The 19,493-nt window shown below is 49.4% G+C and overlaps 1 protein-coding gene across 1 annotated transcript in view; it reads left to right on the top strand.

Moving 5' to 3' along the window:
• Pkhd1 (PKHD1 ciliary IPT domain containing fibrocystin/polyductin) overlaps positions 1 to 19,493 on the top strand; it is a 288,492-nt gene that overhangs the window by 156,404 nt on the left and 112,595 nt on the right. The window contains 4 exon segments of the mRNA XM_042672035.1: positions 13 to 190; positions 1,292 to 1,487; positions 14,491 to 14,556; positions 19,233 to 19,361. Of these exon segments, the coding sequence (XP_042527969.1) occupies positions 13 to 190; positions 1,292 to 1,487; positions 14,491 to 14,556; positions 19,233 to 19,361 (569 nt within the window).

Here is a 19,493-nt window from a genome sequence, read left to right on the forward strand (position 1 = left end):
TTAAACCTCTAGAGCCAATGCTCCTGATGTCTCCTATGATCTGACCTTGATGGACAGCAGAAACAAAACGACCACGGTCAGCTACGTGCACGACACACTGTCCAACCACCATGGCTGGGTGGCTCTGCTCCTGGATCAAGAGACCTACTCTCTGCAGTTCCAGCGTCCGCTGAGGGACAGATCTTTGCAGGTAACCCACAGATACCTTCACTGGTATCTTCCTGTCCTCCTGAGAAGTCATGAATTGCAAATATTTACGCTGATAAGGAGGAACTGCGGTAGCCTATATATATATATATTTTTTTTTGCTAGATGAATTATAACCTGGCTATGAGTGCTGGTTTGTTAACATGAAAATTTTAGAACTTGCTTAAATCTCATCCTGAATGCAGAATAGTTCTGCTTGAAAATTTAAATTTATTAATTCATTGAAAAACTGCCTCCAACCATTCTCTAGAATTATATTACCAAAAAAAAAAAAAAAATTACAGGCTAAAAGACAACTTGCCCCGTTTTGTGTTTGCCAGCCGAGAAAATGTCTTCACGGGGCAGGTAGCCATTCCGCACCGCCACCTTGTGGTCAGAGGTGAACTTGCAGCTCTGTGAACGATGCCCCAGGCAGTCCCATGAGCCCGATGCCCTGGGGACAGTTCTGGGGACAGGAGAGCAGAAAAGGGGAAGTGGGGAGAGAAGAGAAGGAAAACAAAGGAGAAAGGAAGAGGGAAAAGGGCAGGGAAGCAAAGGGGTGTGAACCCGTGGCTCTTCCTTTCCGCACAGCTCTCTCTCCGCAGAGTCTGAGGGCAGAACCTTCCGGAGAGGGAGAGGGAGGCTGCCCCCGTCCGCCTGTGAGGAGGTCACACGGACTCTGCCCCCCGCCCCAGCCCCCCAAAGGACGTGCACCTCTCTTTTCTCTCCTGGAGGTTCACTTTCCCTGGGACAAGGCGGGGGGGGGGGGGGCAGGTGTGACTTCGATGGTGACGTGGACCCTGTGTTTGTGCCCTGGCTCCACCCTCTGCTGCTGTGCAGTGTGTGGCCCTGTTCCCAAACCTGCCTCAGTTTCCCCAGCTGTGAGATGGACCCCTAAGAGCAGCCACCGCAGGGTCCTGGGGCGCGTGATGCTCTGTGCCCGGCCCCGTGGGTTCTGACTGCCGCGCGTGCGTGCTATCTGCGTGGAGGGGTCCTGCAGGCGGCGGCGCCCCTGCCCCTCTGCCCCCCGGTTACCGAGGGAGCGCCACGGACTCGTGTTCGTCTCTCCTTTGCCTCTCTTGCTCTTCCCCTCACCCGTTTCCAGTACTCAGCCACTTTCGACAACTTCGCCCCGGGCCGTTACCTCCTGCTGGAGCACCGGGACGCGCCCCCGCACCCCGACATCCTCCTGACCTGCTCGGGCCGCCTGGGCCACTCTCTCCCATCTCTTCCGTCACCTGGTCGGGACCAGCACTGCGATTGGTTCTTCAACGCCCAGCAGAGGCGGCTCACCTACCTGAGTGAGTGTGGGGCGGAGGGGGGCTGGGGGCCGGTAGGCAGGCGCCCCTCCGGACTCCTGAGTTCCAGCTGCTTGTAGAGAACCGAGGGCGTCTGGACTCTGAACTCGGACTGCCCAGGTTCAGATCCCAGCTCCAGGACTTACGAGGCCAGGGCAGTTAACCAGGACTCTTTCTAAGTTTTGTCTCTGTCGGCTCTCACTTGGGGTAAAGCACGCAAGGCGGGTGCTCTACTGTCTGAGCCAGGTCCTCAGCTCAAAGACAAAGTGATCTCAGATGGTCCTAGTGTCGCCGCCTCTGAACAAGACTCGGAAAAGGAGCAGAAGCCCCAGAGGGCTGAGGGAGCGTTGAATGAGCCTGGGCGTCCCTGCTCCTCGAGGGAGCAGCTCCTCCCGTCACAGCTTGCAGTGCTCCCCGGCTGGTCCTCACGGTGCCCGGGCTGACCGGTGTCTGCAGCTGGCTCTGCTCCCGCTCCAGGCTGGGCCTGCGCCGGAGGGGCCTGCGGGGGCAGCGGGGCTGTGCCGCCCTTCCACACACAGCCACGCGTGGCTTCCGTGAGGCTGTGCACCGCTGTGGGGAGGTGTTTAGACTCCAGGAGGAGGGCGTGCACGTGCTGTGTGCACGTGCTGTGTGCACGTGCTGTGCTGTGCTGCCTGGGAGGTTGTCTCGCGCCGTGTGTGTCTGTGTTCCTGCTACCCCACCCAGCTCTGGGGCGCAGCGGCCCCCTCCCCCTCTGCGCCCCCCCCCCCCCCCCAGCCATGCGGCCTTCCTGTCAGTATTTGTTCAGCCTCTGCGACCTCATGGGCCTGGCGCAGGTAACTTCCATAAAACACCCCTCGTCCAGGAGGAGCGCTTCACTGTCCGTGCCGTGTGCACAGCCAGGGAGTGCGCCTGTGGCTAGCGCTGTGTGTGCACAGGTTTCTGGTTATTGTGGGCCCTCTCCAGGTGTACCTAGCTTCACGTGACACTTCCTCCAAGAAAGGAAACGCATTAGGAAGAAAACCCACACAGCAAGCCGCATTTCCTTTGGGCTTAAGGTATGGTGGACAGGAGAGAGCCAGCGGAGAACGGAGCAGATGAGGACCTAGGCATTCCGGCGTGTGCTGGGCCTCCCCCACTGGGGTGTGCTGTCCACTAAATAATCGCTCCTCACTGACCCCGAGGCTGCGGGCAGGGCACTGGCCAGCCTGGGGAAGAAGACTGCTCACCGGTCCCAGTAACAAAGGGGGAAATACCACACACACACACACACACATACACACACACACACACACACATACACGTACGTCACATGCATGCACGTGCACACACACGTGTGCGTGAGTGGAGCCTTGCATTTATTTTTCCCACCAAGGCAAATTTTGTCTTTGCATCCCACGTCTCTGTGGGGTGCAAGGTTTTGTAGGCAGCTGCTGGCCAGGGGTTGGGGCTGCGGTTTGACCCAGTGGCTGGCTGGCTGTTTTACCTGGGGCATAATATCACAGTTCTCCCACGCTTCACTCGCTTCATTGGTACGAGTTCAAGAATATTTGCTTGTCTTTTGAAATTGCAATATAAAAATATTCAAATGCCAGACGCTGGTGGCTCACGCCTGTCATCCTAGCTACTCAGGAGGCTAAGATCTGAAGATCACTGTTCAAAACCAGCCCTGGCAGCAAAGTCCATGAGACTCTTCTTCTTCTTCTTCTTTTTTTTTTTTTGGGTCCGGTTGTGGGGCCTGAACTCTGGGCCTGGGCGCTGTCCCTCAGCTCTTCAGCTCAAGGCTAGTGCTCTACCACTTGAGCCACAGCGCCACTTCGGCTTTTTTCTTTTTTGTTTATGTGGTGCTGAGGAATCGAACCCAGAGCCTCATGCATACAAGGCAAGCGCTCTACCACTGAGCCACCTTTCCAGCCCCCCATGAGACTCTTATCTCCAATAAACTACCGGAAAACAGGAAGTGGTACTGTTGCTCAAGTGGTAGAGCACTAGCCTTGAGCTGAAGGGCTCAGTGACAGCGCTCAGGCCCAGAGTTCAAGCCCCATGACTGACAAAAAGCAAAAACAAAAACATTCAAACATGCTCAAGTTTCCTTAGCATGCCATTTCAGCGTGTGTGTGTGTGTGTGTGTGTGTGTGTGTGTATCTATATTATCTATCTATCTGTCTGTCTGTCTATCTATCTATCTATCTATCTATCTATCTATCTATCTATCTATCTATCTATCTATCTATCTATCTGTCTGTCTTCTCAACAGACACCTTCTCTAGATGACACTGGCGTGGACGGCGTTAGGACCAGGTCAGCGATCGCTGCCCTCATCCCAGCTTCCCTTGTGAGGAGGGGGTGGGGGTTGGCTTTCCACAGCCTTGGAAGATGCCACTCTAGGAAGCTCTTCCACAGGGGCCGCAAGAAGCACTCTTGTGTGCTGGGACCGGTGCCCGGGCCGTGCAGCCATCACTGCCGTGACTGGTAGGCTGCGAGCCTCGGCCGTCCCAGAGCCCGCTTCGGTGCCATGCCAGGGCGCGTCCGGCCGGGGCCGGTGTTCCTTCGGAGCCCAGACTCCAGCAGGCCGGTGCGCTCCGCTCCCGCACTTCCACTTCCTGACGGCCAGCGCCGTCCCCGCGCTGCTTTTCCAGGGATGTTTCCGTGCATGGCGAACTATTTTTATTTTTTAGTTACATGAGTGCTATGAAATAATTAGTCAGCTAATTAATCTGGTTTACAAGCTTTGTCGGATTCTTCAGCTGTCACTCAGGCCCAGGCCCCAGGCCTGCGTGCAGCCCGGCTCCCAGTCCATGTGACTCCCGTTGCCAGGACGACCGGCTACATCTGCTGACACCCCACTCTCTATTTATTGCTTAATTAAGAATTTCACGCTCAGCCCTTATCTGGCTCTAGGAACAAGCACACACTGTTCAGAAATTCCAAATTGAGGCCCGGACACAAGGCGGGCCTTTCTTGCGGGCTGGGCCATGTGGAGCCTCGGTGGCAGCCCAGCCGCCACCCTTCCATCACAAACCATTAAGTGGGGCAGAGATAATGAGCATGTAGCATATCAAAGGAGGGATGCTGGCCCGCTTCAAAGGGAGATGAGACCCCCTTGTCAGCCGAGGCCCCAGAAAGCCCCATTTGTTCTGGGCTTGACTCTGCAGAAGGTCCGGTGTGTGGGATGATGGCTCAGGCAGATGCCCCCCCCCCCACCCCTCCTAGCCTTCTGCGGCCCGGCCTCGCTCGCTCGAGTGTCAGCACTTGGACAGCTGCACCCCCACCCGCCCAGCAGCAGGCAGAGCATGTAATCGTTGAGTTCTCCCTCACAATGGCCACTTGTAGGGGTGGCCGGGAGGAGGGCTCCGCCACAATGGAAGCTGGGCGATTGCAGCTGCTCGGGAGGGCTCCGCTCCATCCTGTGGAGAGAATAGGCCGTGTCCAGACCAGGAGGTGAAGGTTGGGAGGGGAGGGACGCCGGGGAGGGGCCCGGAGGGGTGCGGAAAACCATCTTGAGTTGATTATTCATATTCTGACTCTTGGAAGCCCTGAGTGGAGCCAGTGGGGTTCCGGCAGCTGCCTTCTTCTCGGTCATTGTGCGTTCTGTCAGGGGTCAGCTTACTTTTGACCCTGTCCTTTCATACCGGTAAAAGGCTCTTTGGGGCAGGCAGTTGGGTGGTGGCAGGATGCTTTGAGTCCTCAGAGGTCTTTCTCTGCTCCGGCCCGCACCCGGCCAGCCGAGGTGATAGATTCCTATCAGATGCCACGCCATTCACCCTCCCGCTCCCCGGTTCACACGCACAGCGGAGATGGGGGACGGGCAGGGCGGGGACATTGTGCAAGGCGACAGCTGAGGAGACCCACCTGCCACGTGCGGGCGCCCGCTGCTGACCCAGCCTCCGCACGTCTGGCCGGAAAAACACACGTCTCGGCAGACTGGCCAACATGTGTGTTCACAGGTGTTCCTCACCTAGATAAAGGCCGGACGGCGGGAGCTGCGTGGTGCTCGGTCGGCTGGATGAAGCTCACCCTGTGCCCAGAGTTGCTCTGAAGAACTGCCGTTCCGGTGCGCGGATGGACCAGGAAAGATGCTGGGAATCGGGGAAGATCCCGAGAACTGGGGAGCTTCCCTGGCGCGAGGCTAAGCCTGGGGTCATGGCGGCCGCCTGGGTTTTCTAGTCTCAGAGCAGGGATGACGCTGACTGCTGTGGAGGTCCTTCAGCGGGTCTAGAAGATTCCTGCAGGTCCTCCAGAAGGAGCCCTCGTGGCCCCTGTTGGGAGCTGAGGAAGAGGCCCCAGGGCCCCTGGCGGGACTTTGCAGGCAGAGTAGAGTCATAATCCTTTGCATTTTGGAAGCCGTTTTCATCAGAGGCCTGGAAGGCCCTCTATAGCATTCTAGTTAATAAATTAATTTACATTCTTACAGAAAACCCATTCCTCCCAGCTCCCCAAGGACTTTTTACTAGTAATGCGGGGGACAGACGTAAGGGAATGGAGGAACGTGTACAGGGCAAAGGTAGATAATGAAGAGGAGCTGGGGGGTGAAAGGGATTTTACCTCTTTTAGAAGCAACCTCTCCAAAAGAAAAAGGAAGCGAAGAAAGGGAAGGGAGGGGGAAAATGGAAGGGAAGGGAGGAGAAAGGAAGAGAAGGGAAGGGAAGGGAAGGGAAAGCCGGAAGTCAAAATTCAATGGTGTTTGCAGAAATCACTCTGATGATTTTTTGTTTTGTATGTATGCATGCATGCATGTTTTTCTGTCTGGATGCATGCACGTATGCATGTGTGTATGTGCTGGTAATGGGATTTGAATTCAGGGCAGAGGCTCTGTCTCAGTTGTTTTTGCTCAAGGATGACATTCTACAACTTGAGCCATAGCTCTGCTTCCAGCTTTTTGGTGATTAATTAGAGATAAAGGTTCCACAGAGTTTCTGCCCAGGCTGCCTTGAAACTTCGATTCTCAGAACTCAGCCTCCTGGGAAGCTAGGATTACAGGTGTGAGTTAAGCTAAATATTACAGCAATTCTAAGTGGCTAGCATTAGTCCTTCATACGACACACATCACAGCTGGTGTTAAACTGAGCTTTCCCAGGCCCAAGGTCAATCCTTTTTCTCTTATTCTCTTTTTGCTTTGCTTTCCTTCTTTTTTTCTTTACTTTCTAAAGGAATCCCTTCTCTTCCTCTTCCTCTTTCTTCTATTGAGACAAGGTCTCTATATCGAACTCCGGACCCTCCTGTCTCTGCCTCCCAAGTACTACAGGTGTAGTACAGGATTACAGGTGTGCTTTAGTGAATACATAGCGTTTCCCCAAATCTACGCTTATATTCATGCTCCTTTAACTCCATTCTTCTTTTGATTTACAGTAGAGTTCTGTAGTCAATGAACACAACCTCGCAAGGTTTAGAAATTTCAGCCCATTTTCATTCTTTTGTCTCACTCTTTTTCCTCCTGTGATACATTTGTTTGATTTTTTTTTTTTCTTAAATCAATTCCTACCTTGTCTTGCTTTTAAAACCTAACCTCTTTTTTTGCAAACATGGGTTTTTGTGGGTAGGATGCTTTTTCTAAAATACCTTACAGCCCACAGCCACTAAAAGAAAACACACTTTGTATTTGGGGAACATGTGGTAGCCTGCAATTTTTTTTGTTGAATTTATTTTAAAAAGTGATCATGAAAAGAGGGATTTTTTTTGGGGGGGGGTCCGGTTGTGGGGCCTGAACTCTGGGCCTGGGCGCTGTCCCTCAGCTCTTCAGCTCAAGGCTAGCGCTTTACCACTTGAGCCACAGCGCCACTTCCAGCTTTTTTCTTTTTGCTTATGTGGTGCTGAGGAATCGAACCCAGGGCCTCATGCATGCAAGGCAAGTGCTCTACCACTGAGCCACCTTCCCAGCTCCGAAAAGAGAGATTTTTTAAAAAACCCTGTTTAGTCTCTCTAAGTGCTAAGATCACCTGCTCCTGAGAACGTATCACACTTGGGAGCGTACGGTGTCAGAGATGTTATATGCTTCATTAAATCGTCATGTAATGTCATGTAATCATTAAACTTACTTGTCTCAGGAGCAGCTGGGTGAAATCCTGTTCCCAGGCCCCTCCTAAGGCTCCTGGTTTTGTGGAGCTGCAGGAGGGATGGGCATCACAAGCATTCCTGTGCGTGGCAGTCAGCATTCCCCAAGTCAGGGGCACAATTGTTACTGTGTTCCGAGTTAATTAAGAAGGTCTAAGTGAGCTAGTCTCATGATTGTACTTAATACAGATATATCTATTGGTGTCTTGACTAAGTACTTTACTTTTTACCCTTAAAAAATATTTACAGCCTGCCATGAGTGAATGACTGTTACTGGGGCTAAGAGAAGAACTCAGAGTGATCATAGGATTTTCATACACTATTCCCGCCAAGGTCTTTGAAAGCACATGCGTTTCCAGGGCCACAGTAACTTGCATGCCGTGTCTGTGAAGCCCAAGTCAGACAGAAGAGCCAGCTCTCGCATTGGGCTGCTCAGGGACTGGCCAACAAGCAGGCTTTTTCTTTTTTATTGTGAAAATACCTTACAGAGGGGTTACAATTACAGGGGCAAGATAATGAGAACATTTCTTATCAAGCATTGTTGCCTCCTCCTTTGTTCCCCCCTCCCCTCCACCGGGCCAAAGTTGTAAAGTTCGTTTTTCCGACATAACGACTTGTACATCTCATTGTTGCAATGGGTCCACCTGTATCCCTATTTAAATGATTTGTTTTTGCCCTTCCCCTCCACAAATTATACCAATATCAAATACAATGAAAGCAGGGGTTATACCGTGGGGGAAGGACATACAAAGCAACAAAGAAATCATCTTATAAATATGTTAGAAACAATCCCAAGAAAGAAAAAAATATTTGAATACTTATCTTGGGGTTCATTTCACCTAATATCAACTTATCTGACCTTTTCTGTTTGTCTCAGACATATACTAATTATTGCAAATAAGGGAAACCATGGGACCTATGTTTCTTTGGGCCTGGCTTACTTCACTTAGTATAATTTTTTCCAAGTCTTTCCATTTCCTAACAAATGGGGCAATGTCATGCTTTCTGATGGAGGCATAGAATTCCATTGTGTATATATACCACATTTTCTTGATCCATTCATCTACTGAGGGGCATCTGGGTTGGTTCCATATCTTAGCTATGGTAAATAAGGCTGCCATAAACATAGTTGTGCTGGTAGCTTTAGTGTGGTCTTGTTTGTGATCATTTGGTAAATGCCCAAAAGTGGGATTGCTGGGTCATAGGGGAGTTCTATGTGGAGTCTTTTGAGGAACCTCCATACTGCTTTCCAAAGTGGTTGAACAAGTTTACACTCCCACCAACAATGCAGTAGGGTTCCCTTCTGTCCACATCCCCTCCAGCTTCTGTTGTTATTAGAGTTCTTGACTGTAGCCATTCTAACTGGGGTGAGGTGGTATCTCAATGTTGTTTTGATTTGCATTTCTTTTATGGCTAGGGAGGTTGAGCATTTCTTCACGTATCTATTGACCACCTTTCTTTCCTCTTCAGAGAAGTTTCTCTTTAAGTCTTTAGCCCACTTATTTATTGGGTAGTTATTTCTTTGAGGATTTGTTGTTGGGGGATTTAATTTTTTGAGTTCCAGGTATATTTTAGATATGAGACCCTTGTCCATTGTGTGGCTAGTGAAGATCTTCTCCCAATCTGTGAGCTTTCTATTGATCTTGCTAGCTATGTCCTTCGCAAGCGTTTTCTAGAGGGCCATTTGTGGGGAGCATGACTGGTTTCCAGGGGCAGGGCAGGACAGAGGAGGAGCGCCTAGCGAGGAGATGGACAGCTGGGGAGAAGATGGTGTGGGAGCAGCAGGTATGGCTGAGCCAAGACGAAAATGCCGAGGGAGAGGAGCGAGTCCAAGAGCTGGCGTGGGAAGTCAGAGCCCGATTCCAGAGCCAGTGTAGGCAGACAGGCCAGACGCCAGTCAGGGTGCAGTTTGATGAGACATGCCTGCACCTTTCCCTTTCCCCTTCCCCTCCCCTTCCCTTCCCCTTCCCTTTCCCCTTCCCCTTCCCTTCCCCTTCCCTTCCCCTTCCCCTCCCCTTCCCCTTCCCCTTCCCTTCCCCTTCCCTTCCCCTCCCCTTCCCCTTCCCCTTCCCCTTCCCTTCCCTTCCCTCCCTCCCTCCCTCCCTCCCTCCCTCCCTCCCTCCCTCCCTCCCTCCCTCCCTCCCTCCCTCCCTTCCTTCCTTCCTTCCTTGTTTTGGTTGGTCAGGGGCTTGAACTCTGGGCCTGGGTGCTATCCCTGAGCTCTTTAAGAGCTCAACTTGAACCACAGCGCCACTTCCACTTTTCTGGTGGTTTATTGGAGACAAGAGTCTCACGGGGACTTTCTTGCCTGGGCTGGCTTTGAACTGCGATCCTCAGATCTCAGCCTCCGAGATCAGCCACCGGCACCCAGTGTAATGAAGGCACATTTTTATAGTGGGTGGTGTAGGTCCTTTCATTGGCTCTGTGCTGTATGAATGGGGGGTAGACGAGGAGTTCTGATGTGTGAATGAACTCAAAGGGCAAAGAATGGGCGTATGAATGGGAATGTGTGAGAGGGAAGGAGTCTATGGCTTACTAAGATGTGTGCATTTTACTTCTTATTAGCGTTAACAAAGGGGCTCCATCTGAAATGATTCTGTGATTATCATTTTGATCAAATTCACCCCACCCACGGTACTTTCTTAGCCACTCTGTTTTCCCTTTTAAATAAATAGGTACTCATTTCCCTCCCCCAAACACAAGAGCATGTGAGAGCTATGTAGGGATAAAAATGGCTTTATTTTTCTCTTCCCTAGCACCTGAGTGCAGATGCCGTCTACCAGGTGTGGCATTGTAGTCTGGCACACCTTAACCATTGGAGAAACTTCCGGCATTGTAGTCTGGCACACCTTAACCATTGGAGAAACTTCTCTCAGCAGAAGCCGTTGTTCATCGTGTTTCTCATCCTGTTTTGCTAGCACTTACCACAGTAACTCAGCAGTAATCGACCCAGAGATTTCTCTTCTTTTAGAGACCCAGATCTTAGAGATCTGGGAAAGATCAACTACAACAGGGCTTCATTTATAAGCAAGGAAGATGAGCCATTCTCCCGTTTCAAATGCCCAATCAGGAATCATAAGCTCTGAGGAAACAGATGCACAACGGCACCTTTATTCAAGTGATTTCCACCCTTCTTTGTATGGCGTGAGCTGGAAACAGCACTTCACATTTGTGCCCTCTCAGAGACAGAAACACTGAGCACACGGGCGGGTCTCCCTAAGTTGCTTAAAGTTCTGTAATCGGTGCAGCTGGGAGAAGAACAGAACGAATAAAAGCGTGACTCACCAGCCTTGTCTGGCGGGGCCTGGAAGGCCCCCCTGCCACGGCGATGGCGTTGATAACAGCTAACGATCACCACTCACAGGGTGCTAGGTACTGACCGATGATCACCACTCACTATGTGCTAGGTGCTGCACCAATAATCGCCATGCCCTGGGTGCCAGGTGCCGCACCGGTAATTACTACTTGCCGTGTGCTAGGTGCCGCACTAGGTATGTTCCACAAACCACTCCCTGCCTCCGATAGCCCCACGATCCTTCCCACCTCCAGAAGCAGAGAGTGTGGTGCAGACACGGTCAGGAAGCAGGGGGCGCCAGGGTTCGAGTCCAGGCTTTTGGTCCTTGGCGCTGTGATCCCCACCCTGGTTGTCCTCATGAATTAGCAAAGGCAGCCGTGGAGACAGAGTCCTGCGGCCTGCGCGCCCAGGAGGACAAACAGCTGGACGGTAGAAGAGCCCGGCTCCTAGCCTGTCCCACTGGTGATAACTGCCTCGCGCCCCTCTTCCCTGAATGGCGCGCACACCTCTCCGAAGCCAGCTCCGATCTCCAGCCTACGGTCTGGCTTCCCACCTCCTGGCGGAGCGGGCGCTGGGGAACTTGTGGAGGCTGGAGAGCAGGGCCGTGAAATCCAGGGGCCATCTGCACCGTGCCGCCGGGAGGGATGCGGGCGTGGCACGGCGCTGCGCCCGCACAGCACCTGCACTGTGGACAGGAACCGACGAGGAGGGCTGCCTTCTGACCCGGGACCCACATCTCAAGCGACGTGGGAGACGGCCGCTGCGTTCCCTCTACCACAAAGAACACCTGTGTGCTGGGAAAAAGCGGCCTTCTTCCTTCTCCCCAGTGCTGGAACTCAAACTCAGAGCCTGGGTGCTATCCCTGAAGCTTTTGTGCTCAAGGCTAGTGGGCTCTACTACTTGAGTCACAGCTCCACTTCCTGATCTTTTTGGGTAGTTAATTGGAGATAAGAGTCTCATGGACTTTCCTGCCTGGGCTGGCTTCAAACCTCCATCCTCAGATCTCAGCCTCCTAAATAGCTAGGATTACAGGTGTGAGCCACTGGCACCCAGCTCCCAGACTCCTTTTTATAGGTATATTTTTATGGGCTTGAATGACTTCCTGTAGAGTAGCTGAAGAAAGACTTCAGTGGCTCAGTCATTAGGAGGAAGTGCAGACATAATGATACTCTGCTGTCTGCATGCCATGAAACCATGATTTTCTTTTTAAACAACTTCTTTAAATGAACCGAGCTCACTTCCCAAACATTTTCTGGATTAAAAAAATAAATTTGTCTTCCTTAGAGTTTGATGCAGCAAAAGTATTACATGCCTTTGTTTCACAGAAGGGAATCTGCTATTGCCTTTTTGTGTGAGTTATCAGATGTGATTTTATCCATATTGTCTTTTCTTTTTCTTACAGTTAGACGTTATTGTTATATGGTCTTTGGCATCCAGGGGAGTGGGCAGAATTTTCTTCAATCCTCCATAAATACTAGGTATGCAAAGTAGAGCCCTGTAGACTTGAAATTGCTAAATTCATCCTGGAGAACACAGTATCGCTATGTTCAGCAATATTGAGGTATTTAGGGTATAAGAGAAAAGTTCTTCCCTCGGAGTTTTTCAAATAGGTAGGGAGAGCCTGAGATCAAGAGGATCATAGTTTGATGCCAGTTCCGGCGAAAGAAGAAAAAGTTCACCGGAGCCCTTTCCAAGCCAGCAGCTGAGTGTAGTGGCCAACACCTGTCATCCCAAGCAGTGTAGGAGTCTGGGATCAGGAGGATCTCTGTTCCAGGTCAGCCTGGGCAAGAAAGCTCATGAGACTCAATCTCAACAGGAGCAGGTGTGGCTATGTGTGGGACCTCATCTACAGTGGAAAGTCTGAAGTAAGAGGTTCATATGCAGGCAGGAAGCGAAGATTGTCTCTGGAAGAACCAGTGCAACAAAGGACCAATCATGTTACTCCTGCAGTGGAGTGTCTGTCTTCCTAGTAAACACGAGGCCCTTGGTTCAACCCCCCGCCAAAAAAATACAAATTTGTAGACAGGGCTTGGGAGTTGGGTATAGTTAGGAGAACACGCCTGTGTACATGCCTGTGAACATCCTGTGTAGCGTGCCCAAGACCCTGGGCTATGTGGCCTAACCGTACAAAGAAAAGCAAAACAAAATTTGCAGACAAAGTGAACACAATCCTAGATGAACAGTCACCACTCAGTAAATAGTTATTGCCCTGAGAGCAACTTGGGAGTGAATGTTGAAATATGGGGTGAGCAATGCTTCTTAGCTTTAGAGAATTCACAGTTCAGTGCGAACAGAGGAGTGAATTAGACTTTATGGGAATAAAAGGAGATTGTTTACTAGTGGTTTCATTGTTCGTTTTTAAATTAATTTAGAAAGATGGGTGAAATTCACAAGAACATACAAGAACAACGTAAGCACAGTCCTGGAAGTGGTGTCTGGTCTCAGGATGTCACGGTCCATGCAGAGCCAAGACTCATGCATTTTGTGACAGAGGGAGGGAGGGAAGGAGGAATGAGGAAGGGAGAGAGAAGGGGGGAGAGAGAGAGAGAGAGAGAGACAGACAGACAGACAGAGACAGAGACAGACAGAGAGACAGACAGAGAGAGACAGAGACAGAGAGATAGAGACATCAAAATAGGAAATAAAGATCCCGAGAAGCACCTACCAGGTGGATTTCTTTTGGGATTATTTTTCTTGGTTCTAAACTTCATGCTTGTGATGAAAAATGATGACTTTTGATCCAACTTATCAATGATGGAACTGAAAGCAACATGGCGGGCATGTGTTTGGCCAATGGCCCAAGGCCTGCCTTTCATGTACGGGCCCTCCATTGGTGGGAGGTGCTGTCTCACATGACACCTGATAAGACAGGAAGGTAATTAACCAATAAGAGACAAGGTGTTCCCTGAAACATGGAGTTCGTGCACCTGATTACTAATCAATCGGGCGTGAGAGCACCTTGTAGATGCATCCGCTATTTAATTATAGCAGCCTCTCTTGGCAAGGGAGCATATGTTCCCCGCTTAATCTACTGGTTTATACTGACATCAAATTGTCATTATCAGAAAGAATCAGGCCTTTTGATTATTCCCACTAATTTATTGAACACTTAAAATTAATGAACCCCAGGCCTTTTAAATGTGCTCAGTTGGTTTGTAAGATGGAAGGGGAACGGGGGTGGGGGGAGGCCTTCATTAAAAGGCCAATTTGTTTGGATAAAGGTAAAGCAAACACATTTCATGGGTGATCTGAACTCTGCTGGTGATGAACTCGTGAGTCTAGAAACAGGGCCTACTCGGTGGAGGAGAGGAAATTGGATATGAGGTGCTCCCTACTGGACGCTATTTGCACCCACAGAGCACAGGGCCCCTAACCATTTAGGTTGGAGGCCGGTTGTCTCTGAGAGCCTCTCTGTCATGCAGCTTCATCAAAGGAAAGCAATAAAATTAAATATCAGAAGTCAATGGCTACTTCAATAAGGACTTCCTTCTAAAATTTCAATGTTCATTTATTCATTTTTAATTACCTAATTTCTCTCCCTCTGTCCCTGGGACTGTAAGCTCTTCTCACACTTACGCAGACTGAGATTGATCTCAGGGAAAGCCGGCCCTCTGGGAATGGCCTCCCCTGGGAAGATGCTCTTTGTTGCCTTTCCAGGCTCATGGTGCCTTTTGTGCTCAGTTTCAGGTGAAGGCCAGGTTGGAGTGACACTCCAGGTGATGGAAGGCGCGCCCCCGACTCTCTCAGGTGAGTGCTTGCCCCCGCAACACAAACGCTTGGCATCGCACAGCGTCCCGAGGCGTCTGTGACCCCCTGTATCACCGGTCCAGTGCTTTTCTGCCTGGCCACTGCCTCTTAGTTACCCTAGAGCAAAAATCGGTGCCAATGCCAAGGAAGACTCAAGGGTACCTTTATTTTTAAAACAGAAGAGAGTAGGAAATAAAGCATGGAAATAGCACATTCCATAAATTCTGGACCACGGAGCTGCACACGGATCTCCCCTCCAAACAGGAAGGAAAATTCTGGTATCTTTAAATTTCAGTTGTTCCCGGTGATTTCAGGAAATCAACATACACACCCCCTCCTCAAAAGTTAGATGTTTCTGTGAAATCTTGCTAACTCAGTAAAGGAAAAAGCCAACGTATCAAAGAACACATACCTCACACATGCCTTCTAATGGGTTTCTCAGTTTGCTTTTGTGTATTCCAAGTCAGTTCAACTGTGCGTTTGCAGGGGGATACATCTGTTTGGAGGGTTTCTGAATCATCCTTTGATTTTTCAAGGGCATTTTTGTGTTATAGCAGGGCAGAGTCTATGTTGATCAGAAAATGATCTAATTTCTCCATTTACATTTCCAAACAATGGAGGTAAAGGCACTGGACTGAAACAGTGGGGTGAAGAATTGATGGTTACCACTCTGTGATCATTGGACTTGGAGGAATGTGACTCAAGGCTTTGTGTGTGTGGAGGGTATTTGAACTCAGGGCCTGAGCTGTTTGGTTCAAGGCTAGCACTCTACCACTTGAGCACTTAGCCTACTACCAGCTCTTTGGTGGTTAATTGGAGATGAGTCTTACAGAGCTTTCTGCTTGGGCTGGCTTCAAATCACGATCCTCAGATCTCAGCCTCCTGAGTAGCTAGGATGACAGGCGTGAGCCACCAGCACTTGGTTCAAGATTGTTTTCACAACGGTTTCTGAGCTTGTGTGGTGGTATTGTATTCCTTCTGTCTCCTGTCTTTATCCTGTTTCTTAGGTAGCTCAGAATGCATGCCTTCTCTCATATGTGGAAGCTAGAATTAGTTTATGAATGGAGAAGTATGTTGGGTGCTATCAAGTTTATACAAATGTATTAACTGACACATGGTAGAGTCAAGAGGGATCTCAAAGTGTGATTCCTTAGAAAGCCAAAACCAAAGTTCAACAAAACAAACAGCAGGAATCTGGTACTTGGAAGGAGTGGGGGTAGGGGGAGATGAAGAGAGAAGAGAAATGGAGGGAGGATGTGGTCAGAATTAAGAAAGTCCAGGGAAGTGGATTGGGAGGGATGGGTGAGAATGTTGAGAGAGGCGATACTGGTTAAGAGGCATTGTGTTCATGATAAAATGTATTACAGAAGACAATATATGTAGTAGATGAATAGATATATATTCATCATACAATGTCATACATTGAATTAATAATCCAATTAACTACATTGTTAAATGGCAACTCCTTTGTACAACTACTTAAATAAGTATGAATGCCTCCGAATGGGAGAGGAAGAGTACTACAAGAAACAAGATCAGTTAGGGGAATGACTTATGGGGTCTCATTCCTTCCTGGCAATGTCAGGTTCCAGCTTGCTTCATGCTCTTTCTGCCTTACTTACCCTGTAGCCTGGAATGTGCTAGAGACCTCCTGCAGCTCCTACTTAGCAGTTTATGAGCCAAACTAGAATCTGTAGCAAGTCTTCTTAGAAAATTTAGGTTGGAAAGCTATTCTGAAAACACACACACACACAAAATTTCAGAGTTAGTATATTATTATTGATCAGCAAATAAGACCCGGCCTGATTCTCACGGTGAGTCAGAATACTCCCTCACTCGCATAGCTACACGAGGGAGGGTCTTGGTTTGTTCCCTGAGAAGTAGTTTTAGTCTTCCTTTGAACTGAAGAGAGAGATGACAAAAATGAGAAATGTGTTTCCAACTTCTGTGGAGGGATCTTGGTCCCTGAGGCTGGGGTGGGGCTTGGCGGGATTGTAGAGCACCCATTGGCCATCTGACATTTCTCTAGAGTAGTGAGCATCAGAGACACCAGTCTAGCCTAGATGGTGCTGGGTTCATAGCCATCCTAACTCAGGGCGTTACCGTATCCGATTTGCATGACTCCGGGGCAACATTTTGAGAGAACACAGGGAAGAATCCCCACGTTATCACCATGTTGTCGTTGATAAAACCTTTTCAAAGCCTCTTTCTGAGCCAGGCTACTCTAAGGCCTGGCCTCATCCCCATGGTGCGTGGTGTGATTTGTGCTAATTAAGTTGCCTATGATTTCTGGTTGACCATAGTCTATTCACTTTTCAATTTTCCCAGGGCTCTAATTAGACCATGACTGCTAGAAAACTGGGTTCTGGCAGGAAAAAAAATAAGTAACTGGCTGTTCCCCGTGCCTCTGATATCCGACATTTTCTCTTCTTCTTGGGAAATCCTCCCGGAATCCCAGAGCCATCCTCGCAGGCTTAAAGACCACTTCCTGGAGCATGCTGCTGCAATCCAGCTCCAAGCCTTCTCCAGCGTAGAGCTTCGGCCCTTCCCACGGCTCCCAGCTGCCCATGGCTCTCTGTGTATCTCTACCCAGAGACAAATGAATAGAGAAGGCCGCAGACTCCAGACTCCGTGAGCCTCTGCTTGGTCTTGGCCTTCACGGCTCTCCTCCCTCAGGCCTCTGGTTATTTCTCCAGGCTCATTGTTGACCTGGTGCTAGCTCTGTGGGGTTAGTAACAGCCAACTTGAAAGGACCTCACGTACCTCACAGGTATTGTGCTCATGCCTCCCTCTGGAGCGAGGCCTTTGCCATGGCCCCCTTTGCTGATTTGACACCTTCAGAGGGCTGCTCATTACCAGCTCCCTCCCTCCTTTCTCTGGAGACCCATTAGAGGCCTCCTGTGAGTGCCTGCCCACATTTTCATCTTCCCAGTACAGACTGACATAGCTTCCTCGGAGCAAGGAGACCGCCCTATTCCTTCATCTATCTTAACTCACGGAATGTTCCAGAATGAAGGGGCTCCATGTGTTCACCCATGAAACAAGCCAGGAGTGGGTGAGGTCTGCTCTGTGCTGTCTAGGAAGGAGGCCTCTCCACCTTCCTTTTGGAGACAAGATGTCAGGTGCTCTGACTACATTATCAATCACAGCCCAGGAGAGAATGGCTCCAGTTCATGACATCGTTCCAGATATTGCTATCAGGAATCATTCAATTTTCACTTTGGTTCTGTGATAGTGATACCAAGGGAGTGACTGAAAAGAAAATGGCACCCAATGCTCAGAGCAGAATCAATAAGGATCGGTTAGAACATGGGACCTGTATGTACATCGCTGTCCTGAGGGTGTCCACACCTGTACTCAGCGGATAACAGGCACTTAGAAGGGCTTGGCCTGCTGCCACGTGCCTGGAATCCCAGTTGCTCCAGAGGGATAGATTAGGGGGATTGTAGTTCTATACCGTCCTGGGCAAAAAGTGACGGTAAATTCATCTCAACCCACAAACTGGATAGGATGGTGTCTTCTTGTCATTCTATCTATGCAGAGAGCTGTCAGTAGGAGGATCTCAGTGCAAGATCAGCCCTGGACAAAGTTTTGAGACCCTATCCAAAATATAACTAAAGCAAAAAAGGGCTAGGGCCATGGCTCAAGTGGTAGAAGGCCTGCCTAGTAAGGCTCTGATTTCAAACCTCAGTCCCATCAAAAAAGGAGGAAGGGAAGAAAGACAGAAGAAGGAAAAGTAAAACTCAAGGAGGCCAGGCTCTGACTCAACCACCCTAATGAAGAATCTATTTTAAGAAAATAATCAGGATTATTACCATTTACGAAGAAACAGTTTACCCCCATATTATTTGTATAAAAAAAGTGGAAAGAGGGCTGGGAACTTGGCTCAGTGGTAGAGCGCTTGCCTTGCATGCCTGAGGCCCTGGGTTCGATTCCTCAGCACCACATAAGCAAAAAAGAAAAAAGCCAGAAGTGGCGCTGTGGCTCAAGTGGTAGAGCGCTAGCTTTGAGCTGAAGAGCTGAGGGACAGTGCCCAGGCCCAGAGTTCAGGCCCCACGACTGGACCCAAAAAAAAAAAAAAGTGGAAAGAGCCTAAATGTCAGGAAGCTTAATGTCATTACAAATTCAGTAAATACGTAATGTTTTTACATGGTTGAATCTTATGGAGTCACTAAAATGACATTTTTCAGGGAGTTGGACTGTCATTAAAAAGTGCACAGGAAGACTAGCTAAGCAAAGGCAAACAAGAACTGGATTTGATACAATCTCAGTGACCCAAAATGCCAAGAAATCCCAGAAGGACACACAAACAAAAGGTTGATGACACGCACCATCATGTGACAAGATTATAGGCGATTACTTTTTCATTTGAATTTCTGAGGAATCTATGACAGCATATGTGATATGTATAGTGAAACAAATACACATGTTTAATGTTTAATGATGTTTAATGACATTGGAATATGTTTTTCTCAGAAGTTGTGGTAATTTAAGGCTTGGATATTCATTTGCTTTCTAGGTGAACTTATTTTAAAGTGGTTCATAAATACTGAAAAAACAACCACCACCAAAAAAAGAGGTAGCCAGGCAGCTCCTAAAATAACAATGGAATTTGGACATTGTGGTAATAAAGTGGGTACTTATCGCTGTTTTTGCTCTTCTCCTTTACATTCTAGCATCTACCTCTGAACCAAATGGACCTCTACCATGGTCCCACCCGGAGACCTGGCAGGATGTTGGAGCCGGATGGGGAGGGTACAACAGCACACTTCCACGCCCTGGGGATGACGTCATGATCCCGCCCAGTGAGTACAGCAGTCTGAGAGATTATCCAGACTCAAACCACACTGCAGCCGATGGGGATTATGCGTCATTTATGTTTTACGGCAGAGCAAGGAGAACAGGGAAAGAAATGGCTGTTTCTTTTAATAGCTCCC

This window comes from Dipodomys spectabilis, unplaced genomic scaffold (assembly GCF_019054845.1).
Source record: "Dipodomys spectabilis isolate Male_0828 unplaced genomic scaffold, ASM1905484v1 ptg000669l, whole genome shotgun sequence".
Lineage (NCBI taxonomy): Eukaryota > Metazoa > Chordata > Mammalia > Rodentia > Heteromyidae > Dipodomys > Dipodomys spectabilis.